General features: G+C 44.8%; 1 protein-coding gene across 2 annotated transcripts in view; it reads left to right on the top strand.

The window, feature by feature from the left end:
• The window catches only part of FER1L6 (fer-1 like family member 6), a 121,714-nt gene that overhangs the window by 21,568 nt on the left and 79,373 nt on the right, over positions 1-20,773 (top strand). For both annotated transcript variants that reach the window (XM_081873946.1, XM_081873945.1), the window contains exons 2-12: positions 1,800-1,882; positions 3,986-4,115; positions 8,086-8,140; positions 8,238-8,369; positions 8,727-8,789; positions 10,613-10,691; positions 11,795-11,951; positions 12,533-12,719; positions 14,754-14,946; positions 15,848-16,197; positions 17,369-17,477. In XM_081873946.1, coding sequence (XP_081730072.1) covers positions 1,800-1,882; positions 3,986-4,115; positions 8,086-8,140; positions 8,238-8,369; positions 8,727-8,789; positions 10,613-10,691; positions 11,795-11,951; positions 12,533-12,719; positions 14,754-14,946; positions 15,848-16,197; positions 17,369-17,477 — 1,538 coding nt within the window. The remainder of the gene's footprint in view (positions 1-1,799; positions 1,883-3,985; positions 4,116-8,085; positions 8,141-8,237; positions 8,370-8,726; positions 8,790-10,612; positions 10,692-11,794; positions 11,952-12,532; positions 12,720-14,753; positions 14,947-15,847; positions 16,198-17,368; positions 17,478-20,773) is intronic.

The following is a 20,773-nucleotide window of genomic DNA, read 5'->3' as shown; positions in this document are numbered from 1 at the left end:
CTTGACAACCATATGTCAGGAGTGCTCTGATGGTGTTTTCTGCTTGGCAGGGGGTTGGACTCGATGGCCCTTGTGGTCTCTTCCAACTCTATGATTCTATGATTCTATGAATAGTAAAGAGAACCAAGCAACTCTGACACAAAACCCCACACATACACTAAGTAGAACAGAAGCATTGACACCTGACCCCACCACCACTCACCATGCCCCCCTCCACTTCTTCCCCCTTTTCTTCCTAATGTAACACTAATGTCTCAACAAATGAAACTGATCTGTAGAAAATGTAACTTGAAAAAAGAGACATTGCACATACTTTTGTTAAACAAGAAATCTTTAATAAAAAGTAAAAAGAAACCCAATCTCCTGTTTTACTAGCATGTCCCCAATTGATGCCAACAGCCTAATTCAGAATTCTGTACCAAGAAAAACAATTTCCTGCAAACTGCACAGCTTATACAAGTTTAGACCAATTTGCCTAATTACTTTCAGTTTGTATAAGTTGTTCTGCTTCTGCTGCTCATGAGAAGAGGCAAGAAGTTAATATTCTGGCTTCAGGCATTACCCATTTACTGTTAAACATACAGTTAAGGGTGGAAACATTTTTTTTATTTAAACAAAGCAGGAAAGTCACTTCCACACTATACATCTGAAGAACTTTTTTTTTTGGGGGGGGGACAAAGAATCCTGGGAACCATAGTTTACCCTTAATGGTGCTATAGTTCCTAGCACCCTCTCAAGAATCTTTCAGGGAAGACAAGTGCATTCGATATGCATAAAATGTGTGACATGGATGTGGCCAAAGAAATTCAGCTGTGTGTCTTTGCAAGCCAGATCCTGTGCCCAGTATGGAATTTGGGACTTTTCCTGTCCTTGTGCGCTGTTATGACATACAGACTGCCCTGCTCAAGCGCAATACCACTGAAACAAGTTTGTTACTGCACACAGAGGAAGACAAATTTGTTGGTAGCAACATCATATCTACTAGCAGCAAATTCATTTTCAAAGTGTGGATTATTATGTAGCCAAAACAGCACTATCTATGCAAGGAGGTATCGGCAGCCTGGGTGCATCTCAAGCTTTGCAGAAGTCCAACAAGACTCTAAGAGAGGCTGTACTTCCTGCTTTGTGTTATGGTCCTCTTTGGCTCGAGATGGGTCTTGCTCACCACCAGGGAATGGTCCATGTTGAAGTCGGCACTATGGTAGCTCCTTGTGACACCAACACTGTTCAGTGGCGATTGCCTGGTGACTTTGAAGTCCAGCTGGTGCCAGTGACCTGACCTTGGATGCCTCCAAGACACTCAGTGTTTTGCCTTGGTAGAAAACAACATATTCGTGATGTTGTGATATGAGGACAGTCTGAGCATCCTTTGTTCATTCTCATTCATATTCCAATACCAAAGTGGCCTATGCAGTTGTCCCATGTGTGATGGTCATCTCCACCTTTGGCATTGATATCTCCCACCAGGAAGAGGTGTTCACAGTCTGAGACCTTCCTGATAGCCTGGTCTAGTTACTCACGTCAGAGCACATAGTGGGAATGTAAACACTCAAGATGTTAACTGGACCAGAGGTGGTTGAGGGAAAGCAAACATTCTGAGACCTCGGTTGGTGGTTCTATCGTAACAGGGAGTTCCTCACTGCAAAAGTCATGAGCTGGGATCTGAAAAACAATGGAGTATCTTGAAAGAGGCTAGCTGGCTGGGACCACTCCACACTACAATATTTTGTTGCAGGCCCCACCTGTTTCTGTGACTGCTGTTTTTTAATTATTATTATTTATTTTTTTTGGTTTTGCAGGAAAGGGTTGTTTGCTGGAATAAAGCTGAAGAAGAAGAAGAAAGGAGAGAAGGGATTAACGATAACAAACAAAGGAGCAGTGGGTAAGACCTACTAGGTCAATAATAGAGCTGGTTGGAATGGAGGACAAGTGTGAGATGATGTCACAGGGCAGTTATTTCAGCTGAGCCTCAGGGACAAGTGATAAAGTGAGTGATAAAATGTGATGTTTGCTTTAGTGAAACACAAACCCTGCCTACTTAGGGTGCTTCCAGCTGAAAGTGTCTGGAGGATCCTTGCAGGGCACAAGGGGACAGTGTCGTTCCCTGTGCTGAAATGCCATGAGTGCTGATGCAGAGTAGTTGCTAAGGGACTGAGCTGCACATCAGGACTGCTGCAGAGTCACACCCCAGTTGTGAACTCACTAGGCAAGCTGTGCCCTCTCAGCCTCCCTTTCTCCACATCTGCAACCTGGGGAATCATGGTGTGAGGTCAAGACTACGCAAATACACCAGTTGTTGTTGTTGTTGTTGTTTAGTCGTGTCCGACTCTTCGTGACCCCATGGACCAGAGCACGCCAGGCACTCCTGTCTTCCACTGCCTCCCACAGCTTGGTCAAACTCATGTTGGTACCTTCGAGAACACTGTCCAACCATCTCATCCTCTGTCATCCCCTTCTCCTTGTGCCCTCCATCTTTCCCAACATCAGGGTCTTTTCCAGGGAGTCTTCTCTTCTCATGAGGTGGCCAAAGTCTTGGAGCCTCAGCTTCACAATCTGTCCTTCCAGTGAGCACTCAGGGCTGATTTCCTTAAGAATGGATAGGTTTGATCTTCTTGCAGTCCATGGGACTCTCAAGAGTCTCCTCCAGCACCATAATTCAAAAGCATCAATTCTTCAGCGATCAGCGTTCTTCATGGTCCAGCTCTCACTTCCATACATCACTACTGGGAAAACCATGGCTTTAACTATACGGACCTTTGTTGGCAAGGTGGCAGAAACATCACCTTGCCAACAAATACACCGGTACAAAGTCTTAATTGGCTCTACTGGTGTCCCTGTGGAGCGCCAACCTTGCCACCATTCTCCCCATCCTGGTAAGCAGCAGTGACATCTGTTTCAGGATGCCACCTGTTTCACCACATTGGCCGCTACTGTCTGTATGGATCTGAAGTTCATAAAACATTTAGCATCTATTGGATGTTCAGAGATTCAGGTCATAGGGCTGTTATGGATGGCATAACCTCCAGCACAGCGAGGCCCAAATCCAGGACGCCATCTTCCAGGTCTGAAATCCCATGCAAGACACATGACCTGTGCGAGATCGCAGACCTGGGAAAGGCTTTTTCGGGCACAGCACCCAAAAATGTGTGTTTTGGTGTGCCATGCAAGATTGTGGACCCCCTCAAAAAATGTTTTTTTGGGGGCAAGATCTTGACCTGAAATTGCACAAGAGCAAGGCCATCCAAAATGGCCACCATGTTCTTGTGGGGGAAAACAGGATGTATGGGTTTTTCCAGGGCAGTTGACAGATATGCGATGGTGCACAAGGACTGGCTGAGGAATGTAGGATCTGAACAGCAACAAGCAGGGGCTGTGTATCCCTACTGGCAAGTGACTAAATTGAAATGGCTTTGGTCCTGTATACCTGAAGGAGCGTCTCCACCCCCATCGTTCAGACTGGACACTGAGGTCCAGCGCCAAGGGCCTTCTGGCGGTTCCCTTATTGCGAGAAGTCAAGTTACAGGGAACCAGACAGAGGGCCTTCTTGGTAGTGGTGCCCGCCCTGTGGAACGCCCTCCCATCAGATGTCAAGGAAATAAGCAACTATCTTATCTTTAAAAGACATCTGAAGGCAGCCCTGTTTAGGGAAGTTTTTAATATTTAATGCTGTATTGTTTTTAACACTCGATGGGAAGATTATTATAATCTCTAAGTCTGTATCCAATGAAACAGTTGTACTAGTGCAAGAAGTTTTAGCTGACCACCCTCTCTTCTTTCTACACACATCTCACACACCCTCTAAATCTGTTCCTGGGTTTTCCTCAACCCACTTACAGATTTATGGGGTATGCAGTGGGAAAATCCATAGCAGCACAGCTAAAACTCCTTGGACTAGCAGAACTGTTTTCTTGGGTCTATATTTACAGGTGAATCACTCTTTCTTTCTTTCTTTCTTTCTTTCTTTCTTTCTTTCTTTCTTTCTCAGGTGAGCCTGATGACACCGATAGCCTACATCAGGAGTTCCTTACTGGTCAAGATGGGGAAGAGGGCGAAAATATGTATGATGACTCAGCCTCCACCAGTAGCTTTGGTGCCTCAGGGCCTCCCCAGAAGAGGTATTGTGCTGCAGGGTCACAAAATGGCCACCCAGTCCTTCTGCCTTTGAGGAAAGCACTGCTGCTGTTGACACGATCAATGACAAAACGCCAGTGTGCTCAAATAGCTTATCTCTTGGCCATTGTGCTTATACACAGTCTAATGGGATGTCCTTGTCAGCAAAATGTTGTCACCACGAGACAGAACTGTCACTAGATGGAAGTCTGGGGTAGGAGAGAATGATGGGAGGAGAACCAGGAATATTCCCTGTCAACAAACATGGCATGGAGAATGGACAGTAATTGTCACAGCCTTTCATAGAAACAAAGAGATCAATGGTCTTAGATGTAGACTTTGTTGTTGTCAGAATAAGGGCAGCTGCTGACTCCAGTGGAAATTGAACCAGCCTTCAAAATCTATTTTATAGCTAAAGCTGCAGAGTGAATGGAGCGATGTTTCTCTGACAGTGATATAAAGTGAAGAAATATTGCAAAATTCAGATTTCAAGGAATGGCTGTGTTTTGTTTTGCAGCATGTTTTTAGAAAACTGGATAGATTTGTCTTTAAATGTAAACTCACTCAAATCTCTCTCCATTCCTATCATATAGGTGATATTCCATATATGGTAATAATCCCTGTCAGCCAAGATTCAGCACACCACCAACCATAGAGTTTTACAGCTACTGTAGGGAGATCAGCTGGACCAGCAAGGAAGCTTCTTAAGAAAGATAGGGTAAACCAGGCCAGCTGACAATCCTTTGTTTCTGTCCAAGATTCTGGGTTGTCTGTCAAGCTTGCTTGTGAGCTAGTAGTTGAGCTGAGGCCCGCCATGTCTTCACACAGTAGTTGGTTCTGAGGGTCACTTACAAAATGTTGCATTTCTGTGTTTCTGCCATCATGACCTCAATTTTCACACTAGTTTGTAGGGGCTACCAATTATCTATCTAGGCCAGGGTTTGGGTCTCCAGTTGTTTTTAGACTACAATTCCCATCATTCTTGGCCGCTGGCCCTACTAGCTATAGATGATGAGAATTGTAGTTCAATAAGAGCTGGAGACCCAAGATTGGGAAACCCCAATCTAGGCATTTTGGTGCATTTCTTTTAGTTGACCTCTGTACCGCAGAATTCATATAAATGCAAAATCTAATTGATAATGGTGTCCCAATCTGTATATTAATCTGGGAGATGCAATTTAGCTTAAAAATGCAAACCAGATGAAATCCTTCTCTCTCTCTTTTTTAAATTTTTTAAAAATATTTTTATTGATATACCGTAAATTTCGCTCCATAACACGCAGATTTTTCCTCCTAGAAAGTAAGGGGAAATGTCTGTGCGTGTTATGGAGCGAATGCAGGGGAATCTGCTGCAGTTGTGAGCAGTCCGTGGCTTGCTTTGAAACAGCAAAGCAGGTGTAAGCGGCTCCTGTCAGCGAGCCGAGCTGGGGAGGAGGGAGAAGCAGAGCGGGCTTGGCTGCTTTAAAAAAACCCGTCCTCTATGTTCCTCTCTCCTCCCCACAGAGCTGCTAAGTAGCAGCGAAGCTTTTCAGCCAGCCTAGCCGGGAGGAGGGAGAGAAGCAGAGCGGGGTTGGCTGCTTTTAAAAAAAACCGTACTCTCTGTCCCTGCCTGCAGTTTTTTGCTGTCCGATTTTGGATTAGCCACTGTAGGGGCTGTGTGTGTGTGTGCTTGAGCTATAGTTTTCCTCCTCCTGCTTCCCCTTCGCTCTCCCTGCGCCCCTGCACTCTCCCTCCGACTTTAGAATTGACACTCTGTGTCTGTGTGTGTGAGAGAGAGGGCTCCTTCTCCTCCTCCTGCTTCCCTTCACTCTCCCTGCGCTGTCCCTCCGACTTTAGAATTGACACTCTGTGTGTGTGTGTGTGTGTGAGAGAGAGAGGGCTCCTTCTCCTCCTCCTGCTTCCCGTCACTCTCCCTGCGCTGTCCCTCCGACTTTAGAATTGACACTCTGTGTGTCTCTGTGTGTGTGAGGGCTCCTTCTCCTTCTCTTGCTTCCCGTTCACTCCCCCAGCGCCCTGCGACTTTAGGGCCAGTTCCCTCTCTGCGTGTGTGTGTGTTTTGACCTCACTGCGCTTGTTGGGGGAGAGTGTTGGTCGCAATTTTTCTTGATTTGTCTCAGAGTGGTTACTATCATGGTTTCCTTGCCGGGGAGGAGGGAGAGACGCAGAGCCTGCTTGTTCTAAAGGAGCAAAGCTGGAGAGGAGCCTCTCCTGCATTATCAGCAGCATCCTTCTCCACACCCCCCACGCGAGCTCCTTGTCCCTTGAGTTCTTTTCCTTCCCTCCCCACTTAAAACGTGGTTACAAAGCACGGATCCACATGGATCCTCAGGATTTTTGCACTAGGTCACCCCAAATTCACCATCAGATCACATAGCATATCCATGGCTACAGCCTGCACCAAAACACACACGCACCCACTGTTTCATGGGGTCGCAATGGCGCAAAAACGTGGTTACAAAGCATGGATCCACATGGATCCTCAGGATTTTTGCATTGGGCTACCCCAAACTCACCGTCAGATCACATGTCTGTGACCACAGCATGAACCACAAAAATCATATATCCACTGTTTCATTTAGAATATTTTTTTCTTGTTTTCCTCCTCTAAAAACTATGTGCGTGTTATGGTCAGGTGCGTGTTATAGAGCGAAAAATACGGTAGCAAGTGTCAGGTCTGCCTCTAGATCCCAGCTCACAGAGGACCAACGCCCGGTGGATATAATATACAAAAGTCTTTATTGAAGTTTAGTTTCCATTTCAAAGCTCTGGGCGCGCAGACCCACGTCTCGACGCTAGACCGGCTAAGTCCCCTCTGACTCACTGCTCCTCCCACACCAGTTTAAGATCCTAGCCCGGCTCCACCTCCTACGCTGTTCTTTCCTTCGCTGGGTCCTTCTGCCCTCTGGGGTTTCCTCCTTCCTGGACTCCTCTGACGCTGACCCCCCTTGGTCTTCCCCTTCCTTCCGGCGGGCTTTAGGACCTGGCTCCCTACCCGGGCTCCCTGCTGTGCCGCTCGCCTGTACATTTGAACTTGGCGCGCGCGCCCAGCCGGTAACCTTCCTCCTGACCGTTTCCCCGCTTCCTGATGTGGGCGTGACCAAACCTGACTCCTCTCCTCCCGCTGGTGGTGAGAGCACTGGTCCCGATTCCTGGGACTCCCCCTCCCCACTGCGCTCTGGTGGGGAAGCTGGTCCTGATTTCCAACTGCTGCTCAGGGACTCCCCGCTGGCCCCTTCCTCCTGGGGCTTCCCCCCTGGAACCCCCCTCGCTCTGGCCATCGGCGCTCCCTTCTGTGAGTCCTCCGATTCGCTGGAGAGGCTTGTGGAATAACTCTTTCCACTGTCACTGCCTGCGCCTCCCTCGGACTCCTCCTCCTCACTCTCCATTTGCTCCCCCTCCTGTGTCTCTCCTTCTGAACCCCTGACAGCAAGAAAAAACAAAAAACACAAATACCAAATTACATGCAGGAATAACCATAGACACATAATTTTCTTAACAAACAATAAAACATATATTGGTCTTAACACTAAAGACCCAACCTCTCATCTATTCCATATTTCCATTTCATACTACTTATTGCCAATACACACTTTTATCATAATTAAACTTTTTCTTAATATATCTAATTTCTTATATCTACCTTGCAACTATTCCTGAAGTTCCTCGAATGCTGCAACAGAATTTAAACTGCTATATTTATTTTTCAAATATTCTTTCCCATTTTGAAACAAATTCCTGTTTTGATTTATTCTTTATTTTTCCTGATAGACCATCTAATTCGGCATATTCTGTCAGCTTTTGGATCCAATCTTGTATAGAGGCGATTTCCAGATGAAATCCTTCTCTATCCCTGCCTTTAACTAAACTCATAATGGTATAGGTGCTAAGCTGAATCACATTCTAGTTGTTAAAAGATGGAAAAGGCACAACATCTTAAAGGCTGATGCATATCCTTGTGTTCTGAAATGGAAACAGAGCGAAGGTGGAGTCAAAGGTCCATGAAGGCGAGGTGAAATCACAGAATTATCAGGTAAATTGGGGCAGGGAGGTTGTCCATTCCTATAGCAAACGATTGAAGCCTCCCTCAGTAGGAAGCTACAAGCATATGCTTCATTTCACCCTCACAGATTGCCATAACCATCATTGAAGCCCGCCAACTCGTCGGTGAGAACATTGATCCCGTGGTGATTATTGAAATTGGCGATGAAAAGAAGCAGACAACCGTCAAAGAAGGAACCAATTCGCCGTTTTACAATGAAGTATGCACTTTTCTCTATCCCACAGTACTCTGGGGGTAGTCATTGCAGTGTCTTCTGGATGCGGTTGAACTCCCAGTTGCCATCATCCCTGAGCACCGGCCATGTTGGATGGGGCTGATGGAAGCTGAAGTTCAAAAACATGCAGAGGGCACCACTTTGGCCACCCTAATGTGCCAAGAACTGGCTTGGTTTTGTGTCCGTAAATGAATAAATAAAGTCAAAGCCAACTCTGCCCCCTGCTTTATGGTCTTCCATAAAGAATCCTGAGGACCGTAGTTTGAGAGTGGCTGAGAATTCTGTGAGAGAGAGATGTAATATATATAAACTTGAAATTCTGTGGTTTTTTTCTTCCCACAGTATTTTGTGTTTGACTTCATTGGACCCCAAGTACATCTCTTTGACAAAATTATCAAGATCTCGGTGAGTATATGCATCTTTAGTTGGCCAGAAACGAATTTGTTTTTCTGAACCAGGAAGTGTGGAGAACAATGACCAAAGAAGTGATGAGATCAGATTTCTCAATTATATAAAAGAGAGGCGAGACTTGTAGTTGGACAAACAGAAAACTGTTTTGACCATTTTTATACAGATAGTTTTGCTCATGCATTTTTAACATTGCCTTTGAGTCTTGGAGGTAAACAGTAATTGCAATCATCTATTAAATTATCAAGTCTGTTTTCTGCTTCTTGGTTCTTGCATTTGGCATGGCACCCTTAACGCAGCACTTAAGGCCAGGCTGTAAAACTCTGCAGAACTCAGACCATAAGGAAGTATGTCAGATTCTCAGCTAATGTAAAAACCATGTCTCCTTTGTTGAGACTCGGGGATTTGTCTTGGTTGAGGATCATTCTTGATTGCTGAGAGGACACATTAACTTGCTGCCTGGACAATAACGCTCACTGTGGTGAGAATCAAATATTCATTTTAGTTACCATGCTGTATTGCTTTGCAAATCAAATGTGTCAATGGAATAAAATGGAAAGAATGAGACAAATAGGCACTCCGTGGGAACAAATTGCAGAATGCTTGGCAGAAATCTTTATTCATCTTCAAATCAAATTTGTGATTGTTTTATTTTTAAAAAAATCTATTTGCCTTGGTCAGGGTTAGCAATGCTTCTGAATACCAGTTGCTGGAAGTCGCAAGAAGGGAGAGTCCTCTTCTTTTCAGGTCCTTCTTGTGGGTTTCCCACTATAAGAAAATGACTCTGGTCTAGATGGGCCATTAGCTTGATTAGCAGGTTCTTCCGATCACAGAAATGTAGAGTTGGAAGGGACCCTGAGGGTCATCTAGCCCACCCCCTGCAACGCAGGAATTTTGCCCACAGCTGTCCCTGGTTAACAGCCAGATGCACTGACCCATTGTGCCATTCTTACGTTCATTGTGGGAAGAGGGACAGGGTGAGGTGGGTTGAATTGCACCCTTTCTTGGTCATGCGAGAGCAGGGTTTCCCAAACCTGGGTCTCCAGCTGTTTTGGACTACAACTCCCATCATCCCTAGCTAGCAGGACCAGTGGTCAGGGATGATGGGAATTGTAGTCCCAAAACAGCTGAGACCCAAGTTTGAGAAACTCTGTGCTAGAGTATGACAAAGGATCAGAGCCGGGAATTAGTTACAACATACAAGGTTTTCACTGCCTAGTATTAAAAATGCTAGGCTCCGGACTATATGGAAATGGCGGAAATGACTGACAGAATCCGAGATCAGGGAGAAGAGTCGGTGGAAGAAGATTGGAAGAAATTTAAAATTTATTTACAGAAACATTGTAAAATCTTTGAATGTTAATGACATTGAAATGAACTGAAGGGGTTCTAGCAACAAGGTAAAAAATAAGATTGGATTGATAATTAGATAAATTAACTGGATATGAATTTGCTGTACTAATTTTTAAAAGGGATACAAAAAAGGGAGGCATGAGGAAGTCAGGAAAATAAGTGAATCAAAGATGAAAATTTTAAAAAGAGGAATTTATTTTATTTTATTTTTTTGTGTGTGTTTCTTGCTTTTTTCTTGTTTTTTCTATATTGGATGTTTGTATTTTTTGTATTTTATATTGTATGTGCTTTTTTTCTTTTTTGGTTATTTGTTTATTGTTTTTACTAAAACTCTAATAAAATATCATTAAAAAATAAAATAAAAATGCTAGGCTCCTTCCATTATTGACATGAATAGTATTTGATCTCTGTTCTGTAAATGCTTCATGTACCAAGCATATAATCCTTCATGCATCTTCCTCCAACAGGTTATGCATAACAAGCTGATAGGGAGCATATTGATCGGCTCCTTTAAAGTAGATCTGGGGACCGTTTACAATGAGCCAGGTAAGATACGCAGTTTCAACTTGGCCCTTCTTTTGTTAATTAGTGATCTTGTTTACACTTGTATCTCAAGGCTGATTCACAGAATCTCTGAGCGTATGGTTTGCCATGGCAGTGGGTGGGAAACAAAAATTAGACGACAGGTTGCTCATGGCAAACAGACTACAGTCATACCTTGGCTTACAGATGCTTCAGGTTGTGTTTTTTCGGTTAAGGACCCGCCGAAACCTGGAAGTACCGGAACAGGTTACTTCCAGGTTTCGGCGGCCGCGCATGCGCAGAAGCACTGAATCGCAACCTGCGCGTGTGCAGATGCGCCGCTGCAGGTTGCAAACGCTGCAGGTTGCAAACATGCATCCCGCACGGATCACGTTCGCAACCTGAGCATCCACTGTATGTAAGATTCAGGTAGGTAGCCATGTTGTTCTGACGCAGTTGAAATGAATAATAAAAAAAAAATACCCAGAACAAACTTAGTTGGAAGTGGGCAGCTGTGCAGCGCCGATAAGAGCGGGCAGAACCAGCCGGCAGTGGGGGTCGCCGCAGGCTGGACAAATGAGTCCCTTGGGCCTTATCTGGCCTGTGGGCTTTAGTTTGGGGACCACTGATCCAAGTCATTGTCTTCTGTGCCCTTCCTGGGGGGGGGGGGGCTCTTGGGCAGGCGGCTCTTCCTCGTCCAGCCAATCCCTGACACTCCACTATGGAGGGCACTACAGCTTCTAACTGAAGAAGATGGCGTTTGAACCCTCTGCATGCAAAACAGATTCTCTACCACTAAGCTATGGCCTTTCCAGTACCTGATGGGTCTTGATAAGGGTTTATTCTTCATTTGCTCATTTGATGTGCTGCAAAGAAGTCACAATGGGAGGGTTTTGTTTGCAAAAGCAAAACAGAACCTTGACAGGCAGGTTAAGAACATTTTGAATAAATGAAATACATTTACTTTCCAGAGTGTTTCCAGTTTTGTTCACGGAGCGGAAAGAATAGTTATTGCTGGTGATTTGCTGGCTGCTAATGCACATGTCTCCCCCTACCCCTTCCCCCAAGAGACAACGATTTCAGAAGCTCTCCTGTGGACCATTCATGCTTGTATGTTTCCTTTCCAGGTCATCAGTTTTGTGACAAGTGGGCTGTCCTCACAGACCCTGCGGACATAAGGACAGGAACCAAAGGATATCTGAAGTGCGACATCAGCGTCGCAGGGAAAGGAGACACTCTGCAAGCCACTCAGAAAGCAAGTGATGCAGAAGAGCAGATAGAGAAGTACGGCCACAACTTAATTACCATCTTGCCGGCGTTCTGACTCTGACATATATAGATGGCAGTTGCAATGCAAAAGCCTGTGGAATGGCTTCTCTCGACTGGTATCTTACTTAGTCCTGGGCAAAAGAGGCAAACCCTCCCTGCCACAGGAGAATTATTTATATGCCAAACATGAACTGGCTACGGTCATTCTTTCTCCCTGGGGGACCCTGGCAACCGTGGTTTTTAAATGTAAACCACCTTGGGTGCTTTTGCAGAATGGAAGTGTATGAATGAAATTGAAATGAAATTAGCAATTGCATAAATGACCTTTAAAAGGTAAATAGCAGGCATGCCCCCCATTAGGATCAGGACTGCAATGGGGATGGGAATGGCAAAGACTTCCTTCTCCACTCCCAGAGTCCTGATCTGGATCAGCCCCTTCTATACTTGCTTTTTTAAATTAATAAATCTACATAATTACTTATTGCATGAACAGTATCTTGTCTACTTTGTTCCTAAGTCTGAGCAAACATTTCTTTTTTTTTAAAAAAAATCACTTAGCTTTCTTCAGAGAACTGGTCTTTTTTCATTTTCTGCAGGAACCTCTTGATTCCCAAAGGATTTCCATCAGAAAGGCCTTGGGCCAGATTTTATGTGAGAATCTACAAAGCTGAAGGGCTTCCCAAAATGAACTCAAGCATCATGGCCAACGTAACAAAAGCCTTCATGGGTGACAGCAAGGACCTTGTGGATCCATTTGTGGTGGTGACATTTGCAGGTCTAATGGTAAGTGGGTCAACGTGATCACAAATGCAACTTTTTCATGTTGGTTGGTTGATTAGCTGCCTTGTCACCAGGCAACAGCTGTCAGGATTCTTTGGCAGATGCTGTAACCATTAAAGTGGTATAAAACATAATAATAATAATAATAATAATAATAATAATAATAATAATATACTTATAAACTGTCCATCTGACAGGTTGCCTAGCCACTCTGGGCAGCTTCCAACGTAATAAAAACACAGAAAACATCAAACATCAAGAACCTCCCGATACAGGATTGCTTTTAGATGTCTTCTAAAAGTTATGTAGTTGTTTATCTGTTTGACATCTGATGGGTGGGGGGAGGGGAGTGTTCCCTGTAACTTCCCTGCCTGGTTCCCTGTAACTTCACTTCTCACAGTGAGGGAACCACCAGAAGTCCCTCAGAACTCAGTGTCCAAGCTGAACGATGGCATGAAGATGCTCCTTAAAGCCGTTTAGGACTTTAAAGGTCAACACCAACACCAACCAATCAGAGTTTGTAACAAAGAGGGCTGGAACATAATCCAGATCGGATTGGGATTCCTTGCAATATTTACGTTCTTTTGTTTTTATTGTGTTTGCATGGTACAGTATATGACATTGGTATGACATCAGTACACTTAGCTGGCAATCAGTTTTATGGCACCAAAATGTATTTTGCTAGCATTGTACACTGAAGTCCAAAGGTGGATTTGTTGTGCTAGGGTGTCAGAGCACTTTGATCCCCTTACATAGGCAAACCTTAGGATTCAGAATGACCTTGAATCCATCATGCAGAATACTGACAATCTGGAGGCACTCCAGGCCAGGAGCTATGCACCCATCAAGTAATTTAATAATGGGAACATGGAATGTCAGAGTTGGAAGGGATCTTGAAGGTCAGGAATCTTGCAACTACAGCAACCCTGCCAGATGGCTGCCCATCCTCTGCTTAAAACACCTCCAGCGAAGGAGAGCTCATCATTCCCCTTGACAATCTGTTCCACTGTCAAACTGCTCTGAAGGTTCCTTTGAAAAATGCTTGGCCAACCTCTGCTTCTGTGCCATTTCCACCCAGCTGGTTCCTTACCCACTGTCAGGTGCTGATGGTGGTTGCTCGTGAGTAACCAGGCAGGACTCCAACCTGTCTTTAACAGGTTTTATTTGGTGCAAACTATTTACAGTGCAGAACCACAAAGTTCATGTCCGTCTTAGTCACTTGCAGATTCCGTGAGTGGCCGCTTCCCGTTTCTCCCCCAACATAAGAACTTAGACACTCCAAATCTCCGCGTCCCCTACTTACATTTCACCTCTCCTGGCCAGCCAGGCTAGGTGAGGCGCTTGAGCTCTCAGTAGCATCTTCGAGCCCTCCCCTCGCTTGGCTGCCCCCTTCCCCCTCTGCTCTACTGGAGGTGTGGCTTTCCCCACTGCTGGACTAGGCACTGCTCCTCAGAAGCATTGGAGGCTCTCTGTATCCCCCTGGCTCCCTCCCCTGTTCCCATGGCAGTCCCCTGACACCCACCTTCTCTTTTGCAACAGGTTCTTCACCCTCCACCGCTGCCCTCCCATTCTTCACAGCTTGCACAAGAAATGTGCATTCTGTCAAGACAAATGCTTGGTTTTCCCCTCTCCATTGCTTCAAGTAGGCAGCCCATGCTTTTAGTGGGTGCTGAATAGAATAACAACAGAGATGCTTGCCTGATGTCAACAGGCAGGCCGTTGCAGAGGACAGGCGCTGCCTCATCACAAGACAGAGCTTTCACAAATGTGAAACGGGTGTCATGTGGCACTTGTAGCAGTGCCAGTTCCACTGACTGAAGTGGTCGAGGGGGCGCATTTGGGGGGTAAGGTGATTGTGTGATAATAGCCATGCAAGCAGACACTACTAGCTTGTGAGAATCGCTCCAATTCTGCAATCCTTAGCACTAGCATGCACAAGAACAGAAGAATAGTGCTTCCCCGCAGTAATGTCTGAAGGTGATTTTGTGTGCATTAACCTTGTCGATCCCGCAACTAACCTACAACTTTTCATTTTAGGGTCGAACGACGGTGCAGAAGAACTGCGCCGATCCCGTGTGGCACGAGCAGGTCGTCTTTAAAGAGATGTTCCCCCCTCTCTGCCGAAGGGTCAAAATCCAGGTGTGGGACGAAGGGAGCATGAATGACGTAGCCTTAGCCACCCACTTCATAGACCTGAAGAAGATCTCGAATGAACAGGATGGAGATAAAGGTGAAGAGCTATGCATGGATCAGTTTTAAAAAGGCAACTCTGGATTGTTTAAAATGTCTGTGTCATAGAGGCATTTCTGGTCCTCTCTCTCTCTGTTGCCCTTTAGGATGAGCAGAAGCAGAACCCAAGTCTGAGCATCTTTGGAAGGGCAGTAAAGCCTTTCAGAAAGAGCCAGCTTCTGAAGGCCATCTCTTTTTTATATCATTTCATTGTTTCAGGAGGTGGTTTGGAGAATAAACACATCCTGTTTTCACCAGAGTTAGGATGGAGGGCTTGCAACAGCAAGTGGCAATTCAAATCACATTTTGTGAAATAATTACATTTGGATTTGAGGGCTGAAGATAAATCGTTTATAGAAAGTTGCTTTATTGGGTGTTATACTGGTGTGGATGAAGTGAATAATGTTTATGCACAGCTTCTTAACTTTCTCTATTTATTTCTTTTAATTTTTCTTTTATTTTTCTTTATCATATCACTTCCTCTCTCTCTCTCTCTCTCTCTCTCTCTCTGCCTCTGGCTTAATGTTTTAGTTTGAACAAAATAAAAAAGAAGTTTTTCATTTCTCTTGATAAACTCTAATAAATAATAATATTAATAAAACCAAATCAAATTTTGTTTGAGGAATCTCTGGAATATGGAGTTGTAAAGAACAAAACAAAAAACCTTGCATAAATGTTTTATTATTCTTTTTGACACTATTGGAGCACATTTGACACCAACTATTGAAGAAGAGTTAAATCTCCATGTGTAATTTTAAAAGTGAGTAAGTGCAGGAATTTGCCTCTTTGAGCAGCAAGCTGCTATACCTACCCAGAATTAAGCTAAGTATACAGATGCCTGCCTGACCATATTCCCTCCCCTATCATTCCTTTGACGTTTGTTGCATATATGTCTTCTTCAGGGTTCTTGCCTACCTTTGGGCCTGCTTGGATCAATCTTTACGGCTCCCCCAGGAACCACACCCTGATGGACGACCACCAAGAGCTCAATGAAGGTTACGGCGAAGGTGTCTCTTTCAGGGGACGGCTCTTGATCGAGCTCGCAGTGGAGATCCTCTCCGGGGGAGCCCACGAATCAAAGTTTTCAAAGATGATCAAGGAAATAAAGCTACCTTCCAAGGACAAAGACTCCAAAGGCTCAAAAGGATCGGGAAAAGACAAAGACAAAGGAGCTGAAGATGGAAAACCTTCCCCGTCAGATAAAACAAACTCAACAGATGTGGAGGTGGAGCCTTTTGATGTGCTGCCTGAGGTAAATTTTCTCAAAAGGTGCTCAATTTGAAAAGCGGATCTCATTTACAAGGTTGGCCCATAGGCTGTGGTCCTCCATATGTTATGGGACTCTAACTCCCATCGGACCCAGCCAGCATGGCCAAGGGCTTGGGATTATGGTAGCCCACAATATCTGTAGAACTATGGGTTCCCCACCTTGCTTATGGCCTGTCTGTTTTAGAAACCACAGCTTCTCCCTCACCCCACAGATCCCTGGCCTCTGTAGCTCTATAAAGCATGGGTAGGCAAACTAAGGGCCATGGGCTAGATCAGGCCCAATTGCCTTCTGGATCCGGCCCATGGACAGTCCAGGAATCGCCACGTGGATCACCAGCACACGGGCGTTCTTTCCCTCTCCCTCCCTCTCCCTCACACGGCGACGGGGCCGGTGCCTCCTCCCTCCCTCCTCCTGGCTTCTCCCTGCCCTGCCTAGGGGAGGAAGGGGGCTGGGCTTTGTTGGTGCCAGCAGCAGCAGTGCTCGAGTAGCCGCCATTGTAAGCAGCTCATCTCTGGAGTCCTTTCGTGTGTCGCTCATTGTCCGGCTGCCGCCACTAGCCCCTGCCGCTCACAAGACACAGGTAAGCAGCCACTGGGGCTCATGGTGCTCTTGCATCATATTCTTTTTCCAAAATATAGTCCAGCCCCCCACAAGGTCTGAGGGACAGAGGACTGGCCCCCTGCTGAAAAAGTTGGCTGACCCTGTAAAGAGTCAGAGGATCTTTCATAGTTCACAACATTCACATGAAACACAAATTCCCAGAGTGCATTATTTCTTAAAAGGCCAGAGGCCTCTGGTTGAGGACATGTTGTGCAAGGTAGTGCATAGCCAAAGCTGACAGCCACAGTCTGAACCAGCCAGAAGTTAGCATTGATAAACGTTTTCTTACGGTTAACACAAATTCAGCCATCGGAGTGGGCTGTCGATTCAAGACAGCATCAGATTAAACCTGCTCAGAAATTTGACATGACGCAAGACTAAAATGGATACAGCTCTTCTAAGTTCCTCTTTATTTGAGCCAATGCTTGCCCTCACAGAGAGCTATATGTGCAATAAATCAAATTTGTTCTTTTTTCTCCTTTTCTTTCTTTCTTTCTTTCTTTCTTTCTTTCTTTCTTTCTTTCTTTCTTTCTTTCTTTCTACCTGCTACCAGATCCATGAGGAGCAGTTTGAGGAATTCCTTCTCTTTGGGGCCTTTTTTGAAGCTACGATGATCGATAGGAAGGTTGGAGATAAACCAATAAGCTTTGAGGTGTCTGTTGGTAAGTGTGGGGGGGATCTACCTTGTCCACTGCTACCCTTATCTTTAATTTGGAGAAAGGGCTATAAAGTCACCACAAAGCCAAGGGTCCTCCCCCCCCCAAAAAAAACTTGGTTTATGACCTCCAGGCTGGATGAATGTCTGCTGATTTGAGGGAGAATGTAGGAGGAAAGCTACAATCTTCTGTGTGGAATGAGAGCCCATGATAATAGCGGCCATAAGGTCCTTCGGGATGAAAGCCAGAGTGGAGAGTGTCAACACTGTTTGGACGGCTGAGTCTTGGACCCAAACGATTAGAAATAGATTCATTATCTGGTGTGTGTGGATGTTGTTATTTCTACTCCTTTATTCCTGTTTCAGGTAATATAATAATAATAATAATAATAATAATAATAATAATAATAATAATAATAATAATTTATATCCCGCCCTCCCCAGCCAAAGCTGGGCTCAGGGCAGCTAACAACAATCAAAATAATCCAACGATTCTAAAAACATTTCATTATAAAAATTAATTAAAATCAAATTGATCAAATTAATTAAAATCAAATATTCTCTCTCCTGTTTAGTTTTAAGCTGCTAAGTTTTAGATTGCTTTATTTATTTGTAGTGTTTGATGCAAAACTTGTATGGGTTGATTTTCTGGGTATGTACCGTATTTATTGACATTATTATTTATAATTGTTTATTATATACATGGGGATGTGGGTGGCACTGTGGTCTAAACCACTGAGCCTAGGGCCTGCTGGTCAGAAGGTCGGCAGTTCGAATCCCCACAGCGGGGTGAGCTCCCGTTGCTCGGTCCCTGCTCCTGCCAACCTAGCAGTTCAAAAGCACGTCAAAGTGCAAGTAGATAAATAGGTACCACACCGGTAGGAAGGTAAATGGTGTTTCCGTACGCTGCTCTGGTTTCACCAGAAGCGGCTTAGTCATGCTGGCCACATGACCCGGAAGCTGTACATTGGCTCCCTCGGCCAGTAAAGTGAGATGAGCACCGCAACCCCAGAGTCGTCTGAGACTGGACTTAACTGTCAGGGGTCCTTTACCTTTTTATTATATACATATATACATATATACATATATACATATACATGCATACATACATATATATTTGAATTGTTATGCTTAAATTGTTCACTTGATATGTTGTAAACCACTTTGGCCACAGTTTTGTGGGAAAGTGGCATATAAAAAAACAGGAGGTGGTGGGGATATGATTGAGAATCTACAAGCTGATGTTGCTATCAAACTGATTTATCTGACTGTGCTTGCGGGTCAGGGGGAAATTTAGAGGATCTGGTGTAAACCTGGCACCACATCAGCTTTTCCTCTTTCAAGTTCTGGGCCAGTTTTTGCTACGGAAGCAGAATAAGGATGTTGGATCTTCAGTGGTGGGAATACGGATCGGTGTACTAAATTCTGTGAGCAAGAGGGTCATTGAGGTGTAGGTGGGTTCCCATGAGGCACAACACAGCAATAACAGCAAGAGACTTTATTGAACTCCATAACTGGGAAACAGGGGCAAAGCAACTGCTTATATACATTCCTGAGAGCCTGGGCCACTCCCACTCCCAACGTGATTGGCTGTCTAAACTTCCAAGCCGCAAATCACGAGTCAGAGTTCAAGGGCCAATGGCAGAGGCCCAAATCCTGAAATGCTCTGTGATTGGACCTCATGTATCGAATCAGAGCACAGGAGCTCAGAATCCTTAGTCCAGACTCAAGCTCAGGCAAACACAGATCACTGAATACATAAGTCATATAACTCAGCAACTTTGCCTTACTGATTTTTGTATCCCAGCCACAATGGACTGATAAAAGCTGTCCTACAGGCATTAGTTTAAATTCATGTTCTCCAACATCAAAGGTAGACTTGCCACTGTATTATTCCAGTAGCAAAATTCAAAGTGAACTTGGAGGACCCTGTTCAAGTGAAACCTCTGTGGGAATTTTGAGAAAACCAAAAATGATTTCATAGGGGCATTTTAAAGGGCTCCTCCCAGATGACCTATTTATTGAGCTTTCCTCCTGCTTTGCTTGCACAAAGCTTACATGGATCTTAGATTGTATCCAGTCTTTACTGAGCAGTTATTCCCATTTGTTTGCAGGCAGATTATACGACATTGAGTACTTGCCCTAATTTGCTTGCATCGTGTTTATACACCTTTCTGTTAAACATCCATTCGTTCCACGCTTTTCAATGCATTTCCTTGTCACTTTCCTAACTGCAAAGATGTCTGATTCTTTTAAAAAGCGGATTTGTTGTGCAGGGATAACAGAGTACTTTGATCCACTGTAAATACGCAAACCTAAATTTTGTGGCACGCTCTTGAATCCCTCCTGCAAAATAATGACAGTCTGGAGGCATCCTCAATATTTGGCACATGTTAGGAATCATAGGATCACTGCAGATGGTGACAGCAGTCACGAAATTAAAAGACGCCTGCTCCTTGCGAGAAAGGCGATGGCAAACCTAGACAGCGTCTTAAAAAGCAGAGACATCACCTTGCCAACAAAGGTCCGTATAGTTAAAGCCATGGTTTTCCCAGTAGTGATGTATGGAAGTGAGAGCTGGACCATAAAGAAGGCTGATCGCCAAAGTATTGATGCTTTTGAATTATGGTGCTGGAGGAGACTCTTGAGAGTCCCATGGACTGCAAGAAGATCAAACCTATCCATTCTTAAGGAAATCAGCCCTGAGTGCTCACTGGAAGGGCAGATCGTGAAGCTGAGGCTCCAATACTTTGGCCACCTCATGAGAAGAAGAGACTCCCTGGAAAAGACCCTGATGTTGGGAAAGATGGAGGGCACAAGGAGAAGGGGATGACAGAGGACGAGATGGTGGGACAGTGTTCTCGAAGCTACCAGCATGAGTCTGACCAAACTGCGGGAGGCAGTGGAAGACAGGAGTGCCTGGCGTGCTCTGGTCCATGGGGTCACGAAGAGTCGGACACGACTAAACGACTAAACGACTAAATGACTAAACAACAACAACAACAAAGGAATCATAGAATTGTAGAGTTGGAAGGTATCCTAAGGGTCATCTAGTCTGACCCCCTGCAATGCAGGGACTCAAACCCATGACCTTCAGATTGAGAGTCTTATGCTCTGTTGACTGAGCTATCCCAGGAAACTAGTTGCTAATGTACTCTGCTGAGGTGAATTTGGAAGTGCCTTCTCTGGTGAGGCGTATCTGGGAATTCTGAGGAAGATTTTAAAAAGTTAAACAGCATAAGTGACATTTCTCAGGGAATTATTTCATTTTGCTCTTTTTTTTAGAAATAGTATGTGATGACT

This window comes from Podarcis erhardii, assembly GCF_964252035.2.
Source record: "Podarcis erhardii genome assembly, chromosome: 8".
Lineage (NCBI taxonomy): Eukaryota > Metazoa > Chordata > Lepidosauria > Squamata > Lacertidae > Podarcis > Podarcis erhardii.
The sequence above is the reverse complement of the archived record's forward strand: the minus strand, read 5'-3'. Positions and strand labels throughout refer to the sequence as shown.